Source organism: Dufourea novaeangliae, unplaced genomic scaffold, assembly GCF_001272555.1.
Source record: "Dufourea novaeangliae isolate 0120121106 unplaced genomic scaffold, ASM127255v1 scaffold7, whole genome shotgun sequence".
NCBI lineage: Eukaryota > Metazoa > Arthropoda > Insecta > Hymenoptera > Halictidae > Dufourea > Dufourea novaeangliae.
Genome location: NW_015373896.1, coordinates 3,485,379 through 3,503,443, shown reverse-complemented (window position 1 = coordinate 3,503,443; position 18,065 = coordinate 3,485,379). Strand labels below are relative to the sequence as shown.

General features: G+C 43.8%; 1 protein-coding gene across 1 annotated transcript in view; it reads right to left on the bottom strand.

Moving 5' to 3' along the window:
• LOC107193288 (bestrophin-3) overlaps positions 1 to 18,065 on the bottom strand; it is a 46,431-nt gene that overhangs the window by 13,057 nt on the left and 15,309 nt on the right. The window contains exons 2-4 of the mRNA XM_015582692.1: positions 13,862 to 13,972; positions 10,552 to 10,723; positions 5,555 to 5,684 (exon numbers count right to left, since the gene is read on the bottom strand). Coding sequence (XP_015438178.1) covers positions 5,555 to 5,684; positions 10,552 to 10,723; positions 13,862 to 13,972 — 413 coding nt within the window. The remainder of the gene's footprint in view (positions 1 to 5,554; positions 5,685 to 10,551; positions 10,724 to 13,861; positions 13,973 to 18,065) is intronic.

Here is an 18,065-nt window from a genome sequence, read left to right as displayed (position 1 = left end):
GGCTGGATAACGACTTTTCAGCGTGAGTAATCACGCGGAAAATAACCTAGAAACCGTGAATTTGTGCGTTACCACCTCGCAACACCACGAACTTCCGTTTTCAACGTTCTCGCCTCGAATCCACGAGGTGTATCGAGTTGGTCGTTTGCCCACGCGTACTCGAAATCTCATAAATTGCCGCGATCGTAATCTGACTGGATGCTGATCGATCGAATCGATCGCAGCGTATCATCGACGCACCCGGGACGAAGGTGTCCGGACGTAATTATGTTCTTGCTCATCGTTCCGATATAATAGCGACGAAATTCTCTCGTCGGGACAATAATTCGCGGTAAATATAGGTAGCGCGTGCGCGAGTATGGATATACGTCGGGCGTATTACGGGTCGACCGAGAGACGGATGGTAGTAACCCGTGTAATACCACATGTACAGAAAACGTCGCGGCGAGTACAGAGAGCGGATCGGGGGATGAAGAAGTGGACGAAGAGGAAACGGGTTCTCGAGTTTCTTGCTCTGGCCGTGGTGGTCGATGAGGACGGGAACGATGATGACGACGACGACGATCTTGAGGATAATGACGATGATGACTAGCCAGCTGGCAAACGCGAAGCTCGTGTCTATCGTTGCTTACGTTTGATACCCGCTAGTCTAGCCAATTACCACCTGCAGCCGGAGATAGATTATGGCTCTCATTACGTCTGGCTATATTTAACATCGTCTATATTCGTGTCCTACACGGGCTGTCCTATAGGCACTCATCAGAGTTGTATCTAGATCTTGGTCTGAATCCGTTGGATCATTTGCTTTCCAAAGTCCTCTGCGGAATCCCTCGACTGTAGCGGTTCGAAGAGCAACGGGGCGGAAAGATGGTTTTTAATAAAAACAAAACCAATGAATAGATCTATCTACCACCAAATAGAATAGTTTCCACGTCACGTAGCGATATTAACATATATTATACGAGAAGGTTGCGGAATTTGGACCAGTACTGTAACTTGTGTATCAGCAAGTTGGACCGTATGATGGACCGTATGTTGCTTGTAGATGATCAGTTAGTTAATGGCTTATTATTGGACCGTAAGGCCCAAAGTGCTTATTCATGACAAATTAAACTAGTGGCCTAACCTAGGCGATGGTCCTAATTCAGCGACCCTCCCCTATATTTATCGACTAAATGTCCATCGCTAATAACGCATGGGTGATAAACCGGTGAACGTTCGAGAATGGAGGCGAGGATCGGTCTCTTTTGACTGAGGTCGGGACGGCAGACGATGAAGAAACCGGTGGCGCCGTGCTAACGGTGAAAATCAATGGCAACGACGAGAGATCGCGATGTCGGGAATGAAATCGACGATGGAAACAGTGCCTCGCCGGGGGGACTGGCGTGGACGCCAAAGACAGTCCCCGTGATTATCTTATCAAATGGCACGGTATCGGTACCGGCGATGTACTATAATTACCATTGGGTTATTTCTATATATATCTTCTGTACCCGTTCGCAGAGAGAGGAAGGAGAGAGAGATCGGCTCGCGGACAGAAAGAAAAAAGCAGCGACGACAACTAGGAGCATCACGACGACGACCAGCAGCAGGTAGTCAGAAGAAGAAGCTTGTTGGTAACGTCCCGGACTCGCCTCGGCTCCGGGAATAGATGGTAAACTGCATGGCCGAGGGTCCGGTCCGCGGCGTACCCTCCGCGAGCAAAACGATGACCACGGCAGCGAAAGAAAAGGAAAAGGATGAGGAACTGGCGCCGGCGCTCCGCGTTTCTAAGCGGCTCTCGACGCGCCACAGGTTGAAAATTACCCGGACGCACGTGAAAATTGCCTGGCGGCGGCGCTGGGGAACGCGTTCGATTTACTGCCGACCGACGACGACCCAGCTCTCGAGAATTCTTTCGTGGCGAATCGTAGAAGTTCCAGATCGCGATTCCTTGCGGCATGGATACGCTTTGATAATTCGAGATAACATTAGAAAATCTCTCCACGACGGACTGCGCTCGCCTCTAGGTGTCGAGCGTTCGCGGAAACGCGCGCATATGTCTCCCACTTTAAAACGAATTCCAACTGCCATGTTTTAATGGTTGCTCACGCCTACTTTGACACGGGGAATACGCTTTCGTTTATCTACCATAGCCGGGAGCGTAATATTCTAAAATTAAATACTTTTTACCGGAACCAATGCCTGTCAAGGCGATTGCTTGCGATTTTCGACAGCAGCCGGAGTCGCTGGTAAGCTACCAAGCAGAATGGGCGACTCCGCGGAAATTAGTTTTCGTCGCTTGTGACGGGGATTTTGTGTCAACGGCGATTTGCATCCATGTCTTTCGCAAAGTTCCACGAATGTCAATGACCATAACGGTTACATCGCGATGCAACGTAAATAGAATCGTTCGGAATTTGAGTACCTCGAAAATTTACTGTGTACAACTGTCGTACTGTTACACGAAGAATACTTGTTTCAGAAGAACGTGGCTACGATTGGCACGAAATACTTCGGTAAACATCACCGAACGCTATAAATAGAATGTCATAAAACTGTCCGTTTCCTAGATAGATCGTATCGCACAGGAACTAGACAACTAAAGTCGTCCGGTATCACATTTTATGAAAATATTTTTTTACCTTCGACTGGAGGTAGAAACTGTCCAGGATACGGAATAACCGAAAATTTTCCAAAACACTCTATTTGTCCGACAGAATCAAAGGAACGAAAAAACTGTTCGACGTCATAACAGAATTAACATAATCAAGACCAAAAAGAGCAAGCGAAAGGTTGCGTTTCTAGGTACATAAACAAGCGAATCGAATGGCACGAAACGCGAGGCCTTCGACTTCCTCCTTTCTCAAGATCATGGTAGGGTGTCGTGTTTTTTGTGCACGATCATAAATATCGGCGTAATCCTTCGGGAGAACGTAACAGCGAAACCGTAATCGCGTCTTAAGTGTTACCGACCGGCACACGTTCTTCGATGTCATGGGGGGGGGGGGGGGGGGGGACGCGACGCATTCGCGCTGTATGAATTATTGATGGTGATCTCGCGCCACGAATCGAGGGGCTTTTATCGATGGGGACGAGACTCGTTTCCAGTGGCGGTCGCAGAACCGATTTGGATCGTCTTCGCCAAGTTCTTTCGCGCCGGCTTGCGTTTCTTTCGCGTGCGTGACGCCGTACCTGTTCACGTGGCCGCGGAGATAATTCCACGGAAGGATCGTTTCTTGCGGTGGCTCTCGTCACTTATTTCCCGCCGAAGGGGAACGACGAGGCCCAGACTCATGTTCATGGAAGATTCGCGGAACACGGGCCGGAAAAATCTGTGCTATTTCTAGTCGACAGGCGCATTCTCGCCGCCGCCGATTAACAAAAAACCGCAGGGTTTGTAGTTTTTCTTTTTAGTATCCCGGGAACGGCTTCTTTCACCTGGTCGGTAGATACCGTAAGGTTACTCGGGTTGATATTTATGTCTAGACGCTGATGCATTGAGATTTTGCTGTAGAATTTTTCATGGGTTCTTATAAATTTTCCTGAATGACTATTCTTGTGTCGAAACACGACAAGTGTTTATGCAACGGCCGACTTTATTTTGTCTTTACTTTCTTTACGTCTGATTATATTACGGATAACACAGAAGCTGTACTAAACTGTACTGTTTTCAGGTGAATCTGTTTTAATATTGCATATTATGTACGTACGATGAAATAAAGTACATAATGTACGTGGTAATAATTGAATAAAGTAAGTAATTAGAATCGCTATATGAAACAAAGTATTCTGTGGCTATAATATGCATATAATGAAGATTGTTTTATAGACTGATTTGAATGTATGAATTCGAAAACGCCGCCATATTGTTTAGCAAGCAGCTATCTGCGCGCGCAGCTTTAATATGGCGCGCGAATCTCGGAAGGAACACGGCGCGTTACCCGGTCCGCATTTTGTCACGATTTTTGCTGTTAATACAACAACAAGACCCTCCATTTACTGTGATTTACTTTCCGTTGGTATGTATTCTCGAAAGAATGAGTAATTCGTAGTAGTGCACTCTTTATCTACATAATTGACGAGAATCTGAGTGCACACGCCCATAGACGCCAAGATAGTGCAGTATAACACTTTGTTATTCGTTCATTTTTATTGGTTTTAACTAATAATTACGTCAAAAGGAATAATTTAACAATAACAGCTAACTTTATAGTTACAATAATAGCAGTTGTTAGTGGTCAATATATAGAACCTAATTGTTGCACAACTTTTACTTACATAGTTGCTTAACGTACTGTCGTAACGGTTACTTACATTGTTTGATTTAAATGGCACACAAATTACTTCATACGTTTTGTTTCTCACGCTATATATCTGACAGTAAATTGCAAAAATCGTGGCAGTGTCGTAATAGTCGAGTCGCTATCGTAGTGTACAGGAAGTGCAGTGTGATTGAACTTTGTGTTGTGGATTCGCGAAGGTTTCAACGGTTGATGACGTGTTTTTCCGAGGACGATATTTATCAGGCAACGATGGATGCGGGTCACGGTAAGAAAAATTATTAAATTGACTTATAGATGATAAGAATACCAGAGTGTTTGAGCTTCTTTAAAAAATGTTGCAGCTCGCGTGTAAAAATTTGTAAAATATTGGCAAAGAGTTCAAGAGACACATGTAAATAGAACTTTCATTTTGGGCCTGTTACAAACATCCACAAACCATTTGAAGGTTATATTCGATACGTATGTCTCAATGTCGATTAAATAACGGTTCCGACGTGCGAGCAACACGCTGCTTACATTACAATGCACACATATAAATCGCCTATTGAAAGGTAATTGTAATTCTACAAGGAATACCAAAAATCTTGCCATATATCTCGGTTTGGAATGAATTCATGCTCATCTGTCGCTGAATCGTCCTTGTTACCATAAGAGGAAGTTAATTGTGTAGGTTCCGGCGTGTGTGTTAATTGGGTACACGTCCTTGAAGAAGCCAATAATCGGCGCGGAAGCTCGACGAACGTTGCCAATCGTACATTTACTTCCACATTACATTTTGCATCAAAACGTCGTCTTGATGAGACTATTGTGAACGTTTAATCATTTCAGGATTGCAATTCATCCATCTTGATCAATTTTTTTGCACCTTGTTTGTTGATCGTCACAGGTAGTGTAAATGTTATCAAAACATTGATATCCCATAACTACGTACGACTTGCCACACAAAAAAATAATCCAACAACGACTATTTCGCAATACTTTTAATAAATTGAATGTTATTTTTCATTTCCGTGATGGAAACAGCTAGCTTCGAGCTTCGAAAATTCTCCACTGTGCTGTGACAGTGAAATCAAAATTGAATCTGGTCTCTGAGATGAGTGTGGTCTGTAGTTAAGAGATACATACAGTATATGTTTTTGTATTATTTTGATGCATCGTTAGCCACGCGCGGTTCCATAAATAGCCCCGATTTCAGTCGCGAGGGAGAGTGTGCGTTAACGTCGGTCGCTTTTTGCACGATCATAAAGGAGAAATGAGCGAATGTAATAAAGTGAATGTAACTCACTGACCAACGTCTACGATGTGCTGAAGCGTCGGAAATCGCCTTTTAACGCGTAACGAAATCCTCTGCAGCGTGATGACGTACGCGAGCACAGCGTACCTCACGATGTTTCTCCTCATCAGCCTCCCTCTCTCGTCCTGCAATGTGAAAACGTTACAAAATTATCACTTTAATAACCATGCTACGACGCCACGGGATGCAACTGGCTCAGAACGCACCTCGTGGCTTCCAACAATCGCACGCAATTAAAAAAATGCATTCACAGGGGGAACACGTCGATGCAGTTTCTTCGTTAATGGATTCAATGCGCGATTCTGTAAATCATACTAATGACTTTCGTTTGAAGGCTTCTAAACTACGATAACTTTGTACGTTCATTGTAATAGAAAGCATTTTATTCGATTCAAGCTAATAATAGATGTTTCGTAATTTTTTGATCGTAACTGTAATTTTTCTGTATTTAGCAGAACCCTAAGCCACTGCATTTTTTGCTCTTGTCAGCAGAGTAATTTCCGTATATCCTCATTCTCATAAGTACCGCTCTAACTTCGAATAACCCCAAGTTTAGGGAATGATTAATGATTTGGGTAGCCTTACCAGTAAACCTAAACCTTTTTACTTAGATAATGGTTCTCTATAGCTTAGCCCCCTTCACTGGGAAATTGATAATCTATCATAGACCAGCAATGAAGCATTTCGAAAAAGAAACATTGGTGTTGTATGAGGTTAATGGTTTCGGTGTCTTTCCTTGATTATGATTTTACGGGATGATCTCACGATAGAATTATCCAGAGATCGTTAAGCACATTTAATCATACTTGATTCACTCCCTAGCACACGTATGGCGTAGCAATAATTCAAATTGAAATGAAGACCAGAGACTGGAAGGTTTCCAGACACCTGATTATATGATCAAATATCTTGAATGTTGTATTCCGTAGATTAAACCGTAAAATCGTATTAGCTGACGTTCTCATATCTATATTCACAAAAGTTGCGACATTTCCTTCTAAAACATCATCTGGTTCGCAAGTGTTTTCCGTTCGTTTCTATCAGACTGCGTCTCTCAGACCGACTAGGCGTCTCGATCGAAAGATACCGCAATACTAATACGAACACATTAAAAAAATAAACCAGGAATCGGTCGTGATAGATATCGACGAGACGTGTTCGCCACGAAAAAAAAATTCGTTTCCTAGGCCTCCACGAATGCCGGACACGTTTCCCCTGTCCTGTATACACTTTCCCCTTGTTCTTTTGGCCCGTGGTCGCGAATCGTTGCCGGTTTCGAGACCGTACTACCGCTAATCGGTGAAAAACCCGTGGTGGCGCCTGCCGGCTATTTTTCCTTTCGTTCCTGGCCATCGACGTGCAGCATTTTGTAACCGAGCGGTCGTTTTGTAATCACCGCCGCCGCGGTGAACGATCCTGCTCGCTCGCCAGAATGACAATTCGATCGGAAACGGTCGGTGACTAATTCCCGTATCAAAAATTTCCACGCAAAATTCACGACCAACGTACACCTTATCGTAACACGAATTTTCCTCTTGTAACATTGTTACCAATCGTGGTCGCGATTGGGAAAATTCGGTCATTAGTAGTCTAATTGAACGTCTGGTTCAAGGCGAATCGTTACGTATGGGGAGCACGATATATGTGGCTGTGGATGAAGTATTTTGTGGATCGAGGCACGTCTCGTCCGCGCCGATATAACGCATGCAACAGCCCGAAGAAAGTTTTGCCGGAACTAAAATTTTCAGGCGGGCTAATAACACGTGGACACGGTGAACGTTACGCGATCCTCACGTGCCGATTCGGAACGATCTGCCTGGCCGATCTGAAGAGGAAGAAAGTTTCCGTGGCGCAAAACCGCGAGGCCGCATTGGGTCCCATTGAAAACGATGGGTTGCACGATTATTCCTGATTAATTGCTCGGGCGTATCGTTTGCCGCGAACCGCCGACATTCGTTTTACGATTCACCGCTTCAATTGCTCTTTCCTCGAGCTCCACGATCGTTGCGAAACATGAATGGCCGTCGTGAGTAATAGGCGCGCAACCGATTGACTGTATTTTTATAATTAATAAATTCGTGTTTTACGTCTATCCTCGCGTAGACACGCGTTCGCTTCACCTCGTTCATTCGGAAACGCGAAAAAAATGGGGCTACGTTCCATACACGGCCGTTTTTCTGTAATGTCTCACAATTAGAGGCTAATTAGTTTCACCTTGTCAGAGGTTCTTCGCATTCGTTGCCCGAGGCGATTACGCGCTATGAATCTCTCCTGGTATCTAAAACTCGCGCGATAAACTCAAAGGTTGCTCCGGTTCTAAGCTCATACCTCTTTTTCAGTTTTCTTCTCGGATCGTAATCAACTCGCCGTCGTTGTGTGGATATAATGGGCGTGTTAGAACGAATACTTTAGGGGAAAGTAAAATGCAACTCTCGAATCTGCGAGACATGCCGTGAATGATTTCAAATTTTATACAGACGGAATGAATCATAAGTCATCACTGCTCAAGCAACTGTGTGGATCTTTGCCATTGTGTTGTTGGGCTAATCCTATTGCGAACCCTCGGCTAAATAAATAATCCTCGATTCAATAGAATATCCTTCAACCCGTTTGGTGGTGTCCAGTCGTCATTTTCGGCCGAGGACCTCCACCCCCGTAACTCGTAGAATCGAGTTCTCTTTTTCGTTGTCTCGTCCCTTCTATCCTCGGAATGCCGCGACTTAACGTCGCGCGTGTAAAAATGCACGGCTTGGCAGCTTGAAAAAGATCCTCTTCAACAAGGGGAGGGGGGGAGGTGGGAGTCGTCCCATCCTTCTCGCCTCGGGGCCTGAATTCCAATTAGATTTCAATGAAAGGCATACACAGAGAGCCCAGAAGCTCGGTGCTGCCCACTCGACGCGACTCATTCACAAATTCGATACTTGGCGTTACGTGACTACATGACCGACCGGCTCGGGGCCTTCCTTCTCTACGTATTAAACTTACAGTCCCGTTCCCCGTAGCTACGGAGGGGACCTTGCCCGTTGGCCTGGGGCCCCGTGCAGAAATTCCGTTGCAGCCCCGGCTGGATCGTGGGGCTGTGGCCATTGTTATACGACGATCGAGCGGCCGGGTGAGCGACTTTCTCGCGTGGACAGGCAAAATCGGAAGCCTCGAATGCAAGTTACGTCGCCGGTGTTAACGCAGAACTGCGCGTGTAATTATTTCACCGGTCGAGCTACATGTACGGGGTGACTAACTAGCTGGATCAAGAGGGAAAATGGAGAACGGCCAGGGAACGCTGTGAATTGTCGCGCGAGGAAGCGATAACGAGTTCGAAAGACTCTTTTATTAAGACGAAAAACTGAGTGGTGGATAGTTACGTTTTTATGGAACGGGATGGTATTTATGGAACGTTAACCGCGATGCACCAAAGAAAGGGCAACGAAAATTGTACACTGACGTCTCAATGCGGCTTCCGCTAGGGGAAAAATGGTGACTGGCACCTCGTACCACCGAAATTCATACCAAATTAACATTCAATTTAACTTGGTAATTAATTTACCAAGTGATAAAAGGCCCTTCTCCTACGCCACTTGTACCCCTAGCGAAAGCCGAGTTTGCTCGTCAGTGTACATGTGAGGGGCAAGTGATTCGTACCGTTCGTAGTCAGACGGTTTATGGTCCGCCACGGCAGGAATCATTTGGGGAACGTTGTACGCTCCTGTGCCCGCAAGTGCGCGTGAACGCGTAGGTTCGTCCTTCTTTCTCGCTGCGATATACACGTTGCACTTTCACTTCTACATTGTGTCACTGACCACGCGACTGGAGGATCGCTTTTCGACGAATTACGGAAGTCAGAACCGGAATCGGACTTCGACGAACGGACGGGTAGTTTTGAATCGCTAGGGGAACTGTCTCGTTGGTCTGTTCAGCGATGTAATTGAAAGGTGAAAGGCGTTGGTAATTAATGATTTACCTTTGGATGACTCTGTACGTTCACGGTAGATTGATTTTCTCGGAAGCTGTTGGCAACGTGAACGACTGAACTGTTGCACAATAAGATTCTGATATTCATCTGATATTCAAGAAATTATGTTTTAATGCACCGTGTATTAGATTTTCGGAAGTATGAAGCAACATAGTGATACTATCTATATTCAGGATGTTATTCTATTTTAATTCATAATCGAACAAGGATACGGTTTTATTTCTTTTTACATCCTTCAAGTAGTAATTCAGTCATTGAATACCATATTTGTTACACTTTCTAAACAAAAAACAAACAGTTCATTCGACCCAGCAATCACGTCTAATTAAAGAGCTTAATCGTACGAAAGTGAAATTGATCTATCGTTAACAGATGCTTACATATTCACCGTTCGATGTATCGAATAGGTCAGCCCCAACAGGTCAATTGAACCCGAGGTTAACAAATTACTTACGAAACGATTCGACGGGCGTACGAACATACATGGTAGAAATGAACTTTCGTTATCGGTTCGCCCGACGCGATCAGAGAAAGTAACGATAATCGACGCCAATTTCTCGGATCGGCGTGCACCGTGACACCTTCGACACGTGTGTGCGATGAGTTTAAATCGCGTGCCAAGGGTCGCAAGGCTGGTGTACACACTGCCTTCTGGGCCCGTTAACCCGGCACAAGAAGAAGACCAAGAAGATTCGCTCGGTTGCCAATTATGGGATGATCGTTCCACCGAGCGTTTCGTTCCTCTTTTTTTTCCCTTCTTTATCCCGCTTCTGGGCGTGGCGTGACTCCGAGCCTGGCACCTACTTAGGTTAACGACACCGAAACGTGTCACGGCAATTCATTAGCGTAATGAGACAAACGCAGCGACGACGACGACGACCATCCGAGCAAGGCCTGCTGCGCGAGTTTAGTCCAGCGATTCCAATACGGGGAATTTCGTTACACGGCTTACACTATTACGCTCGTCTGGGTGCCCGTGGCGGAACCCTGTTTCGGGGAAACACTTCGATCTTCGTACTTACGTTTCCAGGAATGGCGGCGCTGATAAAGAGAGCCAGGTTGTCCGGCCAGGGTAATAATTTGTACTGCTCCCACCATCGTTTCACGACGAGGCTCACGTAAAATCCCAGCACGAACGACATCGGTATCGACTCGCTGGAGTTCCCGAAATAGTATCTGATCTTCTCGAAGATTCTGCAACAGACGGTAATCGATTTACATAACCGATGAACACATTCTGACGCGAACGGAATGAGAATTTTAATACAGAGAAAGAAACCAAATGTTAATTGGTCTTTGAGCTGAAAGGAAATCCCCCGTAGATGTTTCCTGACTGTCATCAGACAGTCTCGATTTCCTTGGTTACCTTCAGCCACCCTAATCGAATTTTATTGGCCATTGTTTGCCATTGTTGACTACTCTCATCGGAACACCTCTATCACCTTTGGCTACCTTCTGTGGACTCCCATTGCCATTTTCTAATCTCCCTAATGGATCTTTCTTGGCCTCTGAACCTTGGAGGGTCTTGGAGGCTTTCGAGAATTAATGACTTGTTCGTATTGCAGGTAACGTTTCGTATTCGCAATTCTGTTAGTTCTCTGTAATGTTGCGTGAAAAATATATTCGAATCTGTCTCTTATAGTAACAGAATATCGACATGATTCAGCTGGAAGAATGAATCGGAAGTTTACGCGAATCGCGTGCAGTTAAATATTTGTTTAGTTACAAGTGTATCGTGTGTGGTATGGTAAAGTTCTTGTACCGCCTCGTCTATAAGTAGAGCAAGGTTGAGGTGATACCGTCACTGGACGTGACCACTGCCGGTCTTACGTACCTGTAATTATTAGCAAATGGGAATTTCCACTAAGATTTTGCAGCTGCACGTGAAAATCGTATTATCCGTTTGACTTTCTATTTTTGGCTAATCGATGATAACGAAAACAAGTTAAAAGACAAGCTCACCTGTGTTGCGAATAATTCAACTCTGCTGTTAAAACTTCGGTCTCCAATATTTTCCTCTTGCACGAATGTAAATTCTGGTCGAATAAACAAGACGTGCAAGCTACATTCATTTTTACGGCTGTAAATATTGAATATCGCGAGAATGCTAATCGTTACCACCAACAATTCCGCGAACTAAAAGAACAACGTTTCCCGCGAAAGCTACCGCCTTCTTCGTATCCGAAAATCCTATTAAGGGTGTGACAAAATTTATCGTTCGAAAAACACTTTTAAAATATACGATCGAAAGAGGCTTTACATCGTTCCCGTTTGGCGAATCGTTCATCCGATTGTCGGGCCCTGTACGGGTCCTAAGCCAAACCCCAGAACCGGCCCTAAGGTGGTTCTAAATTTAGAAACAGGCAAATCGAAGCTGCTCCAAAGGCAGGAGAGATCTTCTTTCTCGCAGCCACATCGTTCAGATCGTGGGACTTCTTTATCTCTGTTTTTTTTTATCTCGGCATAAATAACAAGTTACGTTTTTATGCGTTTTCTAACGTCGGCCGAGCCCCGTATTGTGCAAAACCCGCAATCAAACGTTACGAATACGAGGAACAATTTTCTTTACGATATCCATGATTTAGCCTCGGCACAATCCATAGTATCCGTCGTTGAAGTATTTCTGTTTCTCCTTTTCAACACTATCGAGGACCGCCATTGTACAATTACCATTCTGTCCATCGAGATGCCTCCCACGAGCCGTCTTTCCAGCCGGAAATTAATCGACCCGTCGAATCGTAATTACTTAAATTGACTTTTATTCCCCGACCGTTAATAGTCTGCGCGGTTTTGTAACCGGTCAAATTCCCTCGTTTGTCCGTCGAGCCGTAAAAGCGCGCGCCAGAGGGAAACGACGGCGAACGAGACGCCGATCGTTAAAAAACACGACGGAAAAGCGAACCGAAACGGGCAACGGTATTAATGCTAATAAAACGAGGCAGCCGTAAATTTCGTCGACGTGAACCGATGAGGTGTAATCGCCGATTGGAAACATCGGTCGACGCAGCTTTTGTTGCTTGGCCAAGGTCGATGTCGCGTGGGTTTATCGACTGGCATAAAATCTGCAGTTATGGTAGCTCCCCGTACACACCTCGGCACATCGGGCGAATTCGTTATCCGCGAGATAAGGGCCACGGGGAAGAGATAGTAACGTGTCACATTGTTTCCATCGAGTTGAGAGGAAGTTATTCGCCTCACGTCGATCGGGAATAGTGAAATGGTCACAGGGTACATGTATATGGTCGTATTGTTCGCGGAGTATACACGGTGATTCTAACGTTTGGAACGGATTATAGGTGCGTTCGATGAAAGTGAATGCAGTCGAAGACGAAAAGTTCTTTATGTAGCTAAATTCATAGGTGAATATTCTTGGAAGAGTTCATATAAGCTTAATACAGCCTACATCAATTAGGTTGTTTTCACCGGTTGCTGGTTCGCAGAAATTTCCTATACGGATTATAGGTGCGTTCGATGAAAGTGAATGCAGTCGAAGACGAAAAGTTCTTTATGTAGCTGAATTCATAGGTGAATATTCTTGGAAGGGTTCATATAAGCTTAATACAGCCTACATCAATTAGAGCGGTTGTTTTCACCGGTTGCTGGTTCGCAGAAATTTCCTGTCAGTCCACAAAGTTACTTTCGTTAATTAAATATTGCTTTCTCAAAAGTTCAAGACAATCTATTATGAGAATTTTGTATTACTCCTCAGTCTCTGGTTCTTTCAAATAAATATAGAATTTTCATTTTACAATACCTATAAGATTTAGAAACTGATGAGCAAAGCACTATATAAAGAATACTTTCTATTTCTGCATATTTTTACCGGTCCGCAGGTGTGAAAAGGTTGAAAACCACTGTATTAGGGTCACTGGTAGATACTGTGCATTACTATCAAGAAGTTTAGAACCACATAACGATGGAAGTAAAAGTATCCTATAACAGTAAAGCTGAACAAATAACTATCTGGATATTCGTAGAGCTGTTACAGCAATTGCAACATCTTGCTTAACGATGGCATATAAAGTTTTTTGTGGAAACTGATTTTGTAAGAAAGTCTGATTGTAATTCCAGTGAAAGGGATCGTTACTCTATTAAGCACTTAGTTTTTACGCTATGATGCTTGGATTTATTAAAGATACTTTAACAACGGATATTTATGGAAAACTGTGTCGGTTAAGAGAAATGTTTGTACACACATTGGTGTGTTTTTAATTCCAAGGCAACAACCCACATTTCGGTCGTACGTTATTGCCAACTGTTTAAGGCTTTAACCTTCCGAAGACATTGACTTCGCGCGGGAAGATATTCAAATGAACGTATTCATGTACTCACACCCGCTGGTGCTCGCTGAGCGCGTATCGATATGTAAAATTGATGAGGTAGTAGACGAACAGGTAGGCCAGCAATTCCCGCCAGATTAGCTTGTACACGGAGCCCCGCCATCTGTAAAAAAAATACAAACGAATTCAATGAGAATGCATACATTTACTCCTGATATTCTAATAATAGATTAATTGATCTATAAGTAACAGGTCAACCAATAAGTAATTTACAATAGTTACAATATGGTGGCAATACATTTTATGAACATAAATAGTGGACCACTTATTGGTACACCTAATAAATGTTGCAAAGATTTAGACATCGTTAAACTTTCAAGAAAGAGGACCATATTCCCGAAATCCACGTATTCAACTCGTGAACTGGTAGTTTCGGACAATTTACGGTACACCTGTTTCCTTTCATGAAAATATTCTTCCACCTAATTCGGTCATTTCACTAAAATATTCAAAACCCCTAGAATTCCATGGAACCTCGAGATTATACATCCGCGGCACGTGTTCGCCAGTTCGTGTTAGGGAATTCAGATATTATCTCGTCATCAGAATCTCCCGTGGTTATTTTAATAACGCCGATGATACAGCGAAAAAGCGGTTAAAAAAGGGTAACGAAGAAGAAACGGAACCTTGCTTAGTGGTTTCCCTTTCGCGGGTACGGACACTCGAATTTCGACGGTCGACGATATATGACGAAACCACCAGGCGGCGCTCTCGACGCTTTCGACAGCGATATTCGACCGTTTAGAAATTAGATTGCAAACAGCGGGATGTAATTTAACGATCGTCGTTTAGCGATAACAACGGAATGGATGAAATGTGACCGCGACACATTCGGGAACCACGCGGAATCTGTGTCAGGGTTAGATCGATTTTACGAGCTTCGGGTACACTGAATTCGCAAATATTTTCGTGTCGAAACACTTCCCACCGCGGTGACTCCTTCCTTTATATTGCATGTGCATGCGTCCCGATTTCAATGTTATTCGCGGATTTTTATGACTCGCGCCGAGCCTCGCGGTTCGGCAGATAGCACCACCGAGCCCCGTGGCCAGGCTAGACTGAAATCGATCCGAAGGTCGATGATCACCCGAAGGTTTCGTCAATACCAATCGAGCGAGGCGACAATGACTTTAAATTCAAATCCCGCAGGCTGTGGATAGCACGACGGAACGTAGTGCAAACGAGGCCAAAGTGAAAAGCCGCGTATTATCGACGGTCGTGCTGCTAGGTATATCTACATTGTTCGGCTGTACGGTTATGTACTGGCTAAGTATACAGGTTGACATTTCTTTGTTGACAAACCTGTAACATTTTTTCAACAATATGTATACTTTAAGTAAATGTAAAAATATAAGAATTTTCGAGTTTATAGTATCTATTATGGTGATCAAATATGGGTGACACGTATATTGCAAAGAGGGCTGAATTATTTAATTACAAAATTTTTCGTAAAATTAATATCGTAGTATAATTTAAAACAAGACCAACAGCCTCTATTAACTGAACACATATATATGTTCGACGGTTTATGATTTAATATACGAAAGAAATCGTGTCTGACTAAGTACGGTCTTTCTCACTGTGGCGGACAACGTGTTAAACTGAATAGAGAATGTTTAATCGGAGTAGATTGAATTCTTTCGGAGTAAATAATGTATCGAATAAACTGGGGATTTTTTAAAGAATATCAAAACTTATTGAATTTACTCGGGCAACTTCAGAAGAATACAATTTGTCGACATTGAACCATCCATGAAGGAAGAACACCATGAGCATATCGGATATCCGGTGCATTCAAATCGCTTTTACCCTAATGTATTCACAAGACCGTAACAACGCGGCGTTAGATCGTCGTTTTAAAAAGCTGTCTACCCACAACATAGACTCTCTAAGGTTACACAAATAAAAACTCGAATTTCAATGATTTGAATTCGACGCTCGTCTCTGGGTTTCTGGAACACGTTCCCCGAAGACGTTTTTGTCAGTGATGAAATCTCCTGAAGGAGAGCCTTATTAATCGGTTTGTAAACGACCCGGAAAAAAAAGGATCCGTTTGGGAATGAGTGAAAGTATAGCGGTACATTTTATGTATACCTATATCTTTCGGAACGATGAATACACCGAATTCCGATGTTCCCTCAAAACATATTTCGAAACTTCGTAAACAAATACCAACACACAGACGGCCCCGTGGGGCCCTTACGCGTGTATACAGTCGACGTCAGAGTTATACACGTCGAGACGGTATCTCTTTCCCAACCGATTTTTCGACCGGTGATCGTGTTCGACGAGACTGCAACCGAAGCCTTGTGCAATCCCGTACACGCACAAGCTTCGCGTTTGGCCCAGGTAAAAAGCGCGTGGACTATGAAAGTCACACGAATATCATGTTGCTCCATTATTTTTGTGTCAGTGGGTCATGGTAGTGAGCATTGTCCCACACACAACCATTCATACCGGCGTGCTGGACGCCCGTGAAACTTTGTGACGGAGACGCGCGCGTGGCGCGTGCGTGTTGCACGGGCAACGCGAGATTTGTACGTACACACGAACCATTACGCCGGCATGCGATCCAGAGGCGATCATTCAGCGTATCGTTAATCGATCTTCGACTGCTCGTACTTTGACCTTCGATGAATTTACGATTTTTTTTTTACCAGGAATATGGAATAGTCCCGGCTAATATATGGACAGTTACCGTGAACCATTAGCAGATCTATGACCGTCGTAAATGTGCTCGTTAAAAGATCCGATTGATTGATGCGGCATGGTTGATGTTCATGCAACGATAGACTCTGTACTGTCTGATGAGGATTACAGACATCGTGTTGCTGGACGCTTATGGTTTATCGACGAGATTTTTAATTACATGTTAGCAGTTTTTATTGTTCTAGATTAGGATCCTAGATCATTCCTTTTTTAGTCTTTATTTTTTAATGTTGCGGTAGGTTCTGGTGCTTGGAATTCTTTACTTCGATCTGGCCTTTCAACTTTTAATTACTTCATCTTTAATTTGAAATATTTTTCGACGTCATTCTAGTAACTTCGATCTGTCGAGGTTTACAGTAGATGATGTTCAGTGTAGAAAGACATTTTTCACGGCTGTTTACACATGGTCTGACCTAACACTTGTTCCCGCCCTCGTCGAATATCAACGACGTCGCACCTCCGCATAAATACAAGAGGATTCCTCGGCCGAATGGTTGATTTATGAAGTAATGCGTAATGATGTACAAGGATGAACATAATTAAGAAGACGACCCGTTGGCGCAGCATGCTTAATCGAGCCGCTAATGATAATGGTTTGCGCGTTACGTCATTATCAAGCTGCGTTCTACGCAAATTTGTGCATCGAGTCAGGATTTCAACCGTTCCCTAGCACGATGATATTAAACTCGCATGAATTAAAACATAAATAACATGTAACCAAAGTAGAAGCAATCATGACAGACTTAACAGAAATAACAGGTAGCCAAAGTGGAAGCAATTATAACAGGCTTGATTGTCAATTAAACAGCCTTAATTAACTTAAATTCAACAACGCTTCCTATTCTCACGCTCTCTACCTTGAAACCGATACCATATCCTGAAATTACAGCTCGAACTTGAATCGATCTTCACCATTTATTCTCTCAACCGGTATTTTTTCCTCCAACATCAGCATACTGTTTTATTTGTAATTCTGAAGGACGTTGTGTTAAAACATAAAAAAGTCTCGAATGATTTCGTGGTCGACGCAAGCATAGAGGATGCCTCATAAATTTTCGCGGCAGTAAATTCAGATCCCCTAGTGGGTGGTTTGGCATATTTTTTTATCGTCGTCGTGGTCGATGTCGTTGAAGAAGACGTTGACGCGGCTCGTAAAGATTGACGTATAATCGCCCGACTATAATGACGTACACATTGACGATCCAGCTCCGTGATCCTTCGGTGAATGGACGAGTCTGAGGGCTACGTTGCGCAGCAACCAGATGTCGTGCATTTATGCAAGATCATTATAACATAAACGCTATATAGCGGTAATTTCGCCTGGCACAGAAGCATTTCCTTTTTAGTCCTTTCCCTGCTCGGCTTGTGGTCTCCTCGCGAAATCGGCCGCGAGCCTCTCTATCCCTACCAGTGACTCCGAAAATATAGATCGTTCACAAACACGCTGACTACACATTACGAACAATAAACCACATTTAGTACGATAT